We start from the raw sequence: 13170 nt of genomic DNA, 5'->3' as shown, positions 1-13170 counted from the left end.
TATGTGTATTATGTGCACATACATGAGAACTATAGGGAACTATATTTCAGTGTGAATATATGCAGTAATAGTAGCTAACCTGTCGTGTTATTAGGGAGGCAAGTGCATAAGGAAAGATTTAGAACAAGTTCCAATATTTCCAAAAACGGCTACGGTAGTCTAAGGTAATCAATGAAATCCATTAACATCCACATTTTAGTTATTCTATCTACTGCGTTTCCTTAGTTTGATGCATTGTTCTCAAAATCGATCTCGGTCAGTTATAAGGTGAACCAATTTATATACTCTCCTGGTGTTTTCTTCAAACAGATTATTGTTTTGTCTGACATCATTGCAGTCTGTTTCCGTTTCTAGTTCGTGTTTTTTCATCATTTTGTTTTACGAGGACAGGTTGTTTGCTTGTCGCTCAACCCCAAACCAGAAGTGACAAAAATGTTTGCGCAGTTGGATGTTTGGGTGATATTATTATATGGTGAATAATTGGCTAATTGGCAATCAAATAAAATCTCCTTTTAAATATATCATATATCAATAGCATCATCGATGAACACTGGCTATTAGCATCGACAGGCCAAGATTGAAAGTAACTAGTGGCAAGTACACACATTAGTTGACCACCAAATGACATCTTTATGATCATTGACATTCCGAGACCCCTTCAGATTTGCCTAGGATAAGAGATCCAACTTATATATTGTCACGGGTAGGCACTGAAGAAGTATTTAATAGTGTAAAGGATATGGACTTACAAATAGTTATCAAAGGTACCAGGATTATAATTTAGTACGCCAGACGCGCGTTTTGTCTACATAATACTCATCAGTGATGCTCATATCAAGACATACACACTCCTTTTCTTTCACTCACAGAGCTAGTCTTCGATGTTAAACAGCACATAGAAGTATAAACACACATGTTCTCTCTTAAACATTATTCAGAATGAACAAAAAATATTAATTCTGTAATAAACAGGTAAACGTGCTGATAAATTTTAGCCAATTGCCGGGAAAAGGCTATTCATGTTTAAAGCTGTTACAGTGCAATAGTAATAACTGTCCAAGGATGGACATTCTGTTGCACAAATTAGAAAAATCCAATACATAAGCATTGGTCAAACAAAATTAATACGGGTTGATTGCAGTTTAAATTTTTTTTGTTACTTTTGAACAATGGTATACTTCTGTTGCCTTTATTTATCATCATGGCATTTACTATACTTACACAATAGTTTTTGTTTATAATACTTAACAGAACTCACGCTTAAGTAGAATGATAGCAGTTCAAGCAAGGAGGAATCACTTGTCGCCACAATATTACCACCCTTCGTCTCACATTCTATTTACATAGTCATAAGCCTGACAAAAACTTTATTGTGTGCATGGTAAAATCTTATCACTCTGACTAGCCTTCTATTACAAAGACCATATTACATAATAAATTGTGTTATATTTCTTTTTAGTATTAATACTATTTTTAGATTTGCCTGTTCACTCTTAAAAGGAATGCTAACTAAGAGAATGCTGTTATGTCCTAAGAGTTTCCTTAATAGGCAAATAAAGATATTCTTATGCACTGAGTATGAAATAACTACTTTTCATATCCATCAACATGACAAGCTTGCTTTGGTCTATACCATTCTACTTTAGTTTATGTTCTTTAATTATTACAAACCTTTAATATGTAAACTATTCAAAAGTTCCAAAGTCAACAGGCCATGACTGTGGGAGTGGGCCTAACAATCTCTATGAAGATGAGATGTGCAAATGCAAACAATAATAGTTATTCCCCTTTTACTTAATCACAAACAGTTTGGCTGCCACCAGAAACAGCATGGTTTAATATGGCATTAGCAATTACGTTGAGATAAGACTAATACCTTGATGCTTTAGAAAACATTATAACCAGCTACTAAATTTAAGGCCATGTATGATTTTCAACATGGAACATTTTTGTGATTCAATTTGTCTCTTGAAACATTTTTTTCAAGCCATGTTATTCATGATCCAAATTATCATTTAGCTCCTGAATATTGAACTAAACTTATAGTCAGTTTTTGTTCTATTAGTCTTCAAAATTGAATGATTAAAAATCAGGTGTATCTTTATCTTTATGTTGTATGCAGAATTTAAATTCTTAAAATGAAATTGAAAAGTTTAAACTAATTCCTTAAAGCGGTATCAACTCGTTTTTACCCTACTGCATAATCACCACTTCAGGTGTTGGTTCACTTGATAGAATTACAGTAATTCCTTAAAAGTTGCAAGAGCACAAGAAAGACTAGAAACATTTCTTGGATGCATATATAATGTTAAATGTGTGGTATTTCAGGAATAACTGGTTGATGACTCTAATTGTAGCACATCATTTTAAGCATTAAAACTTCTATGATACAGCATATCTACAATATCTTGTTCCGTAGAGAAAAGTTCAAACTTCTGAACAAATTTTATATATTTTATTGTTTACTGTCAAAAACTGACCATAACATGATAACAATCAATATCAATAAGCCAAACTGTCCTAAAATTACAACCTCTTGTATTCTTGTTATAATAATAATGGTTTCTGTTCAAAAACATTTTTAAATAAACAATATGATGCAAAATTATATCCTTATAGAGGATAAAGTATAATTTGGGACAAAACATGCTGCAAAATCAATTTAATTCTTTTAAGAGTATCCCATGTGTGGGTCTCTTCCTACAAAATTAAGTGGTCAACCTATGTACTGTAAAAAAACATTGTTATTAAAAATGTGTTTGGAATTAATAAATTTACCTTTTTGAAACACAATGTTTGACAATTTGCAATTTGTAAAAATTACACATCTTAAAATATAAATACAAATATTTCTCAACTGTTTACAGCATGATAATTTGAAATCCAATGTACAATAGTACTGATCTGAACAACACTGAACATAATCCTCCATATTTCACTATGTTTTCTTCATCTCATGTCACTGATCATAAATAAAACTAATATATTTCTCATCAAAGTGAAAATTAGAATAAATCAAAATGAAGCTTTATATATATAAATTTCACAAATTTTGCATGACATCACTTCAAGTCTACTGTCCTGTCTCCTCTTGAACTTTGAAGATCCGAGGTCACTTCCTTTTAACTTTATGTATATTAGGTGCTGACACTTTAACTTTTCCAGGAAGGTTTCTACTAACATCAGCATCCTGAAAAAAAATCCAGTAAAATTACACAATTTGTTGAAAAACTGGAAATCTAGTCAAAACATACAGAATGCTACATACCACTTTCAAATTTCGTCCAAAATTCATATCAAGAATACTACAGAATACCAACATGATATAGCACTGCAAGTGTTCATAACTGTATAGGACTACATATTAAGTATGTTTTTTTATTTATTGATAACAAAATCACTGCTAGGACCTATAAATCAATACTCAAAGATTTTATTGCAGTGTTAAATTGATAACCTTTTACAATTAGTTGTTTCAAAGGATCGAAAAGTTTACATGGATCATCTTTAAATGTGCAGGCTCTATGAACAACATCACTTTATTCAAATTGTTTGTTAGCACTCAAAAATAAAGACCATAAATAGATAGGATGTATAGATTGTTGTTCTCAAAAGTAGTAATTAAGTCTGGAAAACTGAAAACTATCATGCAAGCTTTATAAAGGTTTAGAATGCATATATTATGTTCTGACAGACACAACCATTTTAAGTTGTAAATCAGCATCAGTTTAAGTATTCAAATTGTTGTTGCACTAAGTTCAAGCTTATTGCAGGTCATCATCTGTATCAAGATTATCAATGGCAACTTTCCTAAGATAATTTGACAGCTGTAGGATACTAATTATGAGTAAAGAATTAAAGTATAATTACCTTTAATATTTTTGTCAAGTCTTTTTCCCTCTGTTGTATGTGTCTGTCATGTACGAACATGTTCAGTGCCAGTTTGCATGCTGAAATATAATATATAAATAGATGGATAAATCTTTGACAATTCAGAGATCCTTATTTTAAGGACAAGTTACAGTTAATAGATTCATTAATATTCTATAAAATTCTGTATATAGAAATTCTGCATGTTTAATTTTTTATTTCTTTTATTTGCCTAAATATAATTAAACAAATATTTCCAATATAGTCTATATATATAATAGAGAAATGTTTGTATAGAATCCATTTAAAATGGTTAAAAAGTTCCAAAAAAAAATATTTCCCAATACAAAACCCAAATTCTTCTTACAAAAAAACCTGTTGACACGGATGTTTGTGTCACCTGTTTCTTTATAAATTTTAAAAGTATAATGCAAATGTTGAAATTTATTAATAGTCTATGAACAAGGACTGAGGAGGGCAGAAATAAATATCTTATTTAACTGCATACCAAATATCATTGACTTACAGTATTAAGTGATTCCCCTTTAGAATAGCTTATCAGAAACTTTTTTGATGCTGCTAACCCCAGAAACAACACTGTTAAGTGTCAGTGAGACAACATTGACATAAATAATCTAGCAACCCAAACATAATAAATAACCAATAGATATCTAGGGGTCATCTTAGGCTTACACAGGTACCTGACAGATTCCAAATATGCGAACACTTCTACTCATCAGTCAAGCAACTGATAAAATACTAATTCTGCTCAATAGTACCTGAGAAAAGTGTGGCAGAAAAAGTAACAGAAAAACAGAAAGTGTGGCAGTATAACATACAAAAGCAGGGAACTTATTTTAACAAACGATCATACCTTTCCCTCTCTTTGTAGAACCTGGTTGTAACTTTACTTTGTACCTAAAATATAGGATAGATGATGTGAAATTACTACAAACTCTCAGCTTTATAACAAACACAATTCTCACTTTAAAAGAGAGAATCTCAAATTTAAATTAAAGTTATTTGTAAAACTGTTTATGACAAAGATAAGTGTTGCTGCATTGATCATTTGTATTTAACTTTGATCTAATAAAGACAATTAGTTTAGTTCAATACATAAACCTGTGTCTGAAAACTGTGGGTTACATTAAATGATACTAGTATTTACTGTTTTCTTACTTGTAGTTGAGAAGTGCATTGTATGGACCACAGACAGGTACAGCATACAACAGTTCATCCTCAGGTACAGGTAACCCAGTGAGTGAGTCAAGGATTTGAATATCCTAAAATTATACATGATCATATCAAATTAAGTAACCTGTCTTGCATCTCCTTATTTAGATTTCCAAATTTAGTCAGTACAACTTTGTGTCCTGAAGCTAACATACAATGAACTTTCAAAATATAATTCATTGAGTTTAGATATTCTAAGAAGAGAAAAGAGATCAGTATCATGTGGTAATGCAGTATGAAATTATACTAATAAGGAGATGTGGAATTATTGACAATGAGACAACTATCCATAAAGACCACAACATAAAACATTGAACAGTTGCAGGTCATCTTACAGCCATTAACAATGAGGTAACCCCATACCATTTAGTAAGCTATAAAGTATATCTATACTCTCTCAACTTAACAGACTTATTACTTATACTTTGGAAATAGCTGTAAACAGAATAAAAAGTCTGGCAACCCTTGCATTTCAAAAGATTTCTAAGCCCAGTACAAAATGTAATCATCAACATTCAAATCATTACTCATACATCATATATTTATTTTATGGCTCCTCAATACTGAAGATAAAGCCTTCAGCACAGGTAATATACGTACTGGTATTAAATGGAGAAAGCATTATACACTGTATAAAAAACAGATTTTTGTGGAACTTGATAAATAATTGCACATTTAGTCAGCATTGTAAGTAAGAGTACAATAAAAAAGCATACCTCAGATTTCTGTTTTGAGTCATCCTCATTTTCATCGTCTGATTCTCCATCCTGTAAAAAAAAATTGTAATAACTGATTTTCTGCGTCTGTCTATCAACATTTACAAAATCTGTTCTCAGTAAAATGTACACTTTAAAAATGCTAATCATAAAGTGCTGAAAAATTAACTTCAAAAACCAAAACAAAACTGAAAGTTCTATTACTGGGTAGATCATTTATTATAATAAGTAAGTATAACTTATTACGTACACAATTTAGTTTTCCTTAAATTAACAACTCAAAACATTAACATTAAGCACTAGTTCAGCTACTTAAGCATCATTTTTTCATGAATTTCAATTTAAAGATGATTGGTGCAGCTAGTGGAGCAAAATCTTTGTACCATTCTGAGTTCATCAAATCCCCCCATTTAGTGGTTTTATTTTGCTGAACACTTTGTTGAAAATATCGTTTTTTTTAAATTTTTCCTTTTATTTTGCTTTTCATGTTCCTCCTTTAATTTGTGTCTAATTGCTTCCTGATATCATTCATTTTTTCTTCATAATGAAGTAAATTTGTTTCAAAAATGCTATCCCAATTCATACCATAATCTCTCCTCAAGTTGAGAAATTAAATTTAAAATGCAATAAAGTAGCTGAATAAAAAATCTTCCCACTTTACCTGTGGCTCCCTTCAAACAGATTTCATTGCAAATTACTTTTTACACAAACCTCAAGAGGGTCTTTAGTCTTTTGCATCTTTTCTTTATTGTATATTCCTGAAAGATGAATGTAATATTCAAATCATTGTTTGTTGCAGAGTTATTAAAATTCAATACACCTACATATTGAATTACAAGTTAATATTATAAATACAATTATCTTGTTGTATTACTGCTGTGATGGGAGTGAATATTCTTTTTTTAGTAATTCCAAAACCTGCAGGACAATAAAAATATTTAAAGTGAACAAAAGTCTTTTCCAGGATCTTCAGTAAATTCAGTAGTGGCTAAAAAATTACAAGCCTCAATATCCTTGCAAATTTGTAATCAGATTTTAATTTAATTAAATTCAAAATAGCAATGGTCTCTTGAAAAGGCATTCATATTAGACTAGTAACCTTTGAAATCTTCATCTTCAATATGTATGGTAGTTGTCATGCTGACAACAGGCATCTTACGACCCCCTTTCTGTTGATTCTGTTGAGGAACACTATGTAACTTCTGACTTTTCCTGTACTTTTTACTCTTTTTTGTTGACTGGTCTTCTTCTCTTGGTCCAGAAGACTAAAGATATTTGAAAATAAAAAGAATGAAAATATTTCCATCTTAAGTTTAACATGGATGCAAAGCTGATTAGAATACATTTTTCATAAAAGAATTATCATTAGTACATGTGTCTGTCGTCAGCATTCCCAAATTAAAAACTGGTAAAGATAAAACCACTGAGTAAAAGTGGTAAAAAAAAAACACTAAAAAGAAGCTAAATGACAAAGAATGGAAGGCTCAATTACCATCTGAACATAAAGTAACTAGTGAAAAAACAATAAATAAGAAACAGCATGTTAAAATTTCTCTATAGTTAGATGACAAGGAATGTCTTTGCTAATACTAAAATCTGAATTGTCTATGTGATCATGGCTTCAATTCTGAAGCTATGTTTCCAGGTAGACAAAAACAGTTTGTGTGTAAGTGTCGGGTTATAAGATATAAAAACTTACAGCTAGAATGTCCATTCTTAGTTGTCTTTCTTCTTCATCTTGATCTGCATACTTTTCCTTGATTTTTTTCATTTTACTCTGTGTGAAAAATTACAAAATATTGATATAATTAGATTAAAGTCCATGAAAGAGTTCATGTTTCATATCTGATCATATCTTGTTTCATCTAATTCGTTAAAAAAATTGAGGAAAATGTGCTAAATAAAAATTGAATCTTAAAACCACAGTTTTTTCAACTTTCCATAAAAATAACTGTCTGAGTAGGAAAATAATTGTTTATATTTATCATGAAAATGTTTTAACTATTTTCAAATGTATTTCCTCGATGAAAATTCCCTTTCCTAAAGAAAAGCGCATTATTTAGTATATTATGACATGGGATGAAATAAAACTTATGGCATATTTCATGTAAAACAACATATAAAATATTTATTTATATTCCAAATTTACAGCTAACTGCAATTAGTAGAATGTGTCTAAAATGCATGGACATATATTATTGCATATCAATATAATATTTCCCACAGAAAGTAACCAAAAGTTAACGTGCAATAAATTACAATAATGCACTAGTGCAATAAATCTTCAAAATTTATGACGTCATCAAAAACAAAATCTTAGTATAAACCAATTTTTACTTTCAAATATTAGTATTGCTGTACAATAAAAGGGTTATAGCATGAATATTGGGGAATATTGTCCCTCGTAGAACATATATTGCACTCGCTAGCTCGTGCAATATAAAATTCTACTCTGGACAATATTCCCCAATATTCATGCAATAAACCTATAATATTAATATGTACTGAGGTAATTTCAGCAGCTTCTCTTATAAATATTTACCTTTTGTCCTCGTTTAGGTAGTGGCTGCTGTTGTTGTTGTTCACTGTTAGTGTCCTTTTAAAAAGAAAACAATCTTTTTGACAACAATATAAATTTGAGTAAGACAAAGGGTATCTAATATTATCCAATATCAAATATGTATAACATTCCAGCAACTTATTCATACAGAACAATAAGCAAGAAATAAGAGAAAAATTTGAATTCATGAGATTTGCTTACATTCCGCCATGTTTTATATTAAAATTGAAGAGGGCACTCCAATGACACGGGCCAGATTGACAATAATTCCATACACCGCATATAGTTGACCTTCTCCTTATATAATTTGAGAAACAGATCTGACCATAAAACTATAGTCTTGATCACTGGTCGATGAAAATAGGTTGAGGTCAGGTGAAACCTGTCTGATGGACATGTAGATGTTGTAAGGAACCAAATACTCATAATAAGCAAGAAATTCACATAAAAAAATCCTCACATTGTTATTTTTGTTATTCTTCTGTTGAATAGATTTTACATCTGACTCTTCTGGCTTCTTCTCTGACTCTTGTGGTTTCTTCTCTAACTTTATACTTTCATTTTCTGTTTCTGAAATTGCACTTTGTTGCTTTCTGGCCTTTTTCAATTCTCTGGAAAAGAATATATAAAACAAAGATCAATATCATTTTCTAAATATATGAACTATTACAATTTGTTAAAATCATTTGTTATTGTGTAAAAAGTTTATCTGACTTATTTGTTTGGTTGACATTTAACTTACAGTTTCTTTTTGTTTAGTAAGGTGTAATTCGTATAATGTTATGTTTTAGGAAGGAAAACTGACAATCCTAGTCAATTAAGATTGGTGTTGAGTGCTCCTGCCACATACAGGATCAACTTCTGTGGTGACATTCTAGTGAAACATTAGACTATGTAGATCACCACGGCCACCAGGTTCCCCTTAAATTGTCTATGATACATATGCATCAAATAACTGGAGGCTCTCAAGAGCCTGTATCGCTCACCTGACTCTACTTGGGTTTTTGAAATCATATAAAAAAAATAAACTTTGGCTACAAAATAACAACACTTGGCCAGCACCTCATTTGGGCCAGGTGAGCTGATAAATACTGGGTGTTAAGCAAGCAACAATCAATGAATATATGCTTCTGTGGAAACATGTCATTAAAAGCTTGAGTCTTACCGTCTCTGTTTGGCTGACAACCTGTTCTGTTTTATATCTACATGATCTTGGACAGGGTCCTGAGGTGGTTCAATACTTTCACTAGGAGTTCGATCTCTATGCAACTCATATCTGTAATAATGTACTTATCAATTAACAAACTGACAGCAGTTAATAGGTCCATATAAATAAAGCTATACTACTTAAATAGATAGTACTGTTTTTTCATTTTGAAGCAACAGACAGCATAGGGGATTACATAATTAAAAGATCTTTTCGAACTCTTCAAGTGGCAACCTGAGTTGCAGAAATCAAGTTCAGAAACCAACTTAAAATGTCAGTTTTTATAAACAATGGAATATGCTAATTGCTTTTTATTTTTTGAAAGGGTATAAATATTGGTGCTATTTGAAAGAATCTGTGACAGGAAGGTGAAAGGAAATGTCTTATTTAGCTTTGAGGTTTAAAAGGTGATACATATGTATACATAAACATGTTAAAGATATATTATAAAGGTTAAAGAAAAAATATTTTCACTTGCAACTCCATAAAAATTGAAAACTATAATAGTTAAAAAAAAAAAAATCTGCAATTATTGAATTCAATAAATTTTTGGTAAAAATTCAGAAGACACAGACATCAATGTTTCCAAAGTGATTTTAAAAAGTTGTACTCCATTTTACCATCAAATCTACAGTTATTAAAACAAATTTGACAACTTATACTGAATCATTATCAATGAGTGAAACTGCTTGCATAGGTGAAGAAGGATTTTGTTTTTGAAGACTTACTTATCTTTACTGGCCTGTTCACTGAAAATTGTAGGCTTTAAATTTTAAGTATCTTTCAAAACATAAGATTAGAGATGCAAAAAACAAAGATAAGTATTATGCTTAAACTTTTTTTTCTAAAACAATAACTTCTAATAAATTGTACTTTTGTTTACATCATATCAATTTCATGTTGTATAACAGGATCCAGAACATAAACTTCTGCTTTTTCTGACAAACAAATAAGTATTTGGTATATTTCAAATATATCTAGTTTTTTTTCCTGAAATAAAATCAAATTAAAATACTTACTTATCTCCCTTGACATGCTGTAATGTAATTTTGGTGTCTGGAAACGATTGTTCACCATCACTGCTATCAGAAGTGTTTTCCTCATTTAACTGTCCTTTAATATCTGTCACTTTATCAATAGATTTGTCTTTATCACTTTCATCACATGTTTCATTGTCTGATTTCATGGTTATTTCAACTTTCTCCATTTTGCCCTCTAATGAATCCTCTTCATTTTCTTTATGATCATCCAAATCCTCATCACTATCACTGTTTATACTACCTGTATCCAAACCAAGGTCACTCTCTGTTGCTACAGAGTCTGCTATAGATTCAAGGTCATCCTCATGTGTTCTGACTTTCCTTTCACCTTTATGGCGAGATACACTGCCCTCTTCTAGCTAAAATATTTGATACATTAAAATATAAGACTAAACTATGGTGAACACAATACCGCACTCACAACATGCACAATGTTACATTTCAGTGTTTCATAAAAAATATTATCCTGAAACCTTAAATTCATCAAACATTTAAGTCATTTATAGCTCTCAATTCCTTAAGCTGTGACATAATAACCTTAAATATCATCAAAAGGGTTCTTCTTATGAGAAGGTATTGTCATACAAAATTAAATAAATATCTGACATGGCTCAACATATAACATCAAAAAGCAAGCATAATTAGTAGCTAGAGAGTTCACTTTATGAGAATCAAAGCGCGAAAGCGCTGTAAAGGCAGTTAATTACAGGTTGTGTGTATTTCTAGTCCAGTTATATCATTATCTTCCATAGAACAGAGGTGGTTTGTAGAATTTAAGATTTAGAGTTCTTTTGTACCTAGTTCACCTATATCTAGTCTACTGTTTACAGTATATTTTCTGTGCCTCCCATGAAATGCATTTTTAGCCATGGCCTTGTCAGTTTGCTTTAAATTTATGAGTTTGACTGTCCCTTTGGTGTCTTTCGTCCCTCTTCTTTAGACATATAAGAACTTTTCCTTTTCAATATAAATAGACTATTTTCAATTATTGATTGTATACACATATTCTATGACTCCCATAAAAAAAAGTTCACAAAGATTGACTAGTCTCTGACTCTCTGTACTGTGTGTATAGCAAGGACATCAAGTAACATAATGGTAAATGTACATAGTAACATGTCAACTTTTTTGATGACCATACCTGTCAACTGTCAGTATTTGCAGAGTATTTCCCCCATCGAGCTCGAGGCTCCCAAATGGAAATTTTGTAAGAGCAATTTTGTCGACTATTTTAAAGAAAACAATTAATTCAACAATGGCTATGAGCTTGTTAATGCACGAAGAAGCCAAAAAACACATTAGAATATATTTGAAGGGAATCCATGACAAATCGCCCCACTATTTCACTAACTCGCCCCACTTTAAAAACAAGAGTGCACACACTGAAATGTCTCGCCTTCTTTACTAATCATTGATATTATGTTGATAGTCCTAATAATAAAGCGTTATTACAACTGTCACATAATCTTAACATAAACCAAGAAAACTAAACATTGACCTTTGAACCATGAGATAAACCATGCCAGGTAGGCATGTACAGCTTACAATTCTTCCATACAACAAATAAAATTGACTTATTGCTTATAGTTTAAGAAAAACAGACCAAAACACAAAAGCTTAACACTGAGCAATGAACCGTAAAAAATGAGATCAAGGTCTAATAAAACCTGTGCGACTGACATGTAGATCATGAAATATTTCCATACACCAAATATAGTTGACCTATTGCATATAGTATTAGAAAAAAAGGCCAAAACTCAAAAACTTAACTTTAACCACTGAACCATGAAAATGAGGTCAAGGTCATATGACACCTACCAGGTAGACCTGTACACCTTACAACCATGCCATACACAAAATATAGAAGACCTATTGCAAACAGTATAAGAAAAACAGACCAAAACTTAACTATAACCACTAAACCATGAAAATGAGGTCAAGGTCAGATGACACCTGCCAGTTGGACATGTACACCTTACAGTGCTTCCATACACCGAATATACTAGACCTATTGCAAGGTACGCACATACCAAATATAGTTATCCAATTACTTACATGCATAATAAGAGAGAATTTAACATTACAAAAAATTTAAACTTTTTTTCAAGTAGTCACTGAACCATGAAAATAAGGTCAAGGACATTGGACATGTGACTGACGGAATCTTCGTAACATGAGGCAACCATATACAAAGTATGAAGCATCCAGGTCTACCACCTTCTAAAATATAAAGCTTTTAAGAACTGAGCTAACATCGCCGCCGCCATATCACTATCCCTATGTCGAGCTTTCTGCAACAGAAGTCGCAGGCTCGACAAAAAAACTGCCCCAACCTGGATTACCAAATCACCCCACTTGTGAACTGTGTTAAATCCTGTTAATATTACTCCTGCCAACTGGTCCCATCTAATGGAAATGGGTGAAATCTAGATAAATATATTATTAACCAGGATGAATTTAGTAATGCCAACTCGCCCCACTTATGGAAAAAGATGTTATTCCATTGAATATAAGTTAAATTCCTTATATTGCATTTTGATACAA

The 13170-nt window shown here is 31.3% G+C and overlaps 1 protein-coding gene across 1 annotated transcript in view; it reads right to left on the bottom strand.

The window, feature by feature from the left end:
* Positions 1-2440: 2440 nt before the first annotated feature.
* The window catches only part of LOC134712451 (ribosome quality control complex subunit NEMF-like), a 31236-nt gene continuing 20506 nt past the window's right edge, over positions 2441-13170 (bottom strand). The window contains exons 21-32 of the mRNA XM_063573987.1: positions 10606-10985; positions 9545-9655; positions 8840-8990; positions 8362-8415; positions 7519-7596; positions 6919-7084; positions 6531-6577; positions 5820-5870; positions 5050-5153; positions 4745-4788; positions 3871-3950; positions 2441-3190 (exon numbers count right to left, since the gene is read on the bottom strand). Coding sequence (XP_063430057.1) covers positions 3113-3190; positions 3871-3950; positions 4745-4788; positions 5050-5153; positions 5820-5870; positions 6531-6577; positions 6919-7084; positions 7519-7596; positions 8362-8415; positions 8840-8990; positions 9545-9655; positions 10606-10985 — 1344 coding nt within the window. The 3' untranslated portion in view covers positions 2441-3112. The remainder of the gene's footprint in view (positions 3191-3870; positions 3951-4744; positions 4789-5049; positions 5154-5819; positions 5871-6530; positions 6578-6918; positions 7085-7518; positions 7597-8361; positions 8416-8839; positions 8991-9544; positions 9656-10605; positions 10986-13170) is intronic.

This window comes from Mytilus trossulus, chromosome 3 (genome assembly GCF_036588685.1).
Source record: "Mytilus trossulus isolate FHL-02 chromosome 3, PNRI_Mtr1.1.1.hap1, whole genome shotgun sequence".
NCBI classification, from domain to species: Eukaryota; Metazoa; Mollusca; class Bivalvia; order Mytilida; family Mytilidae; genus Mytilus; species Mytilus trossulus.
Note: the sequence above shows the minus strand (reverse complement) of the source record. Positions and strands in the feature narration are given on the sequence as shown.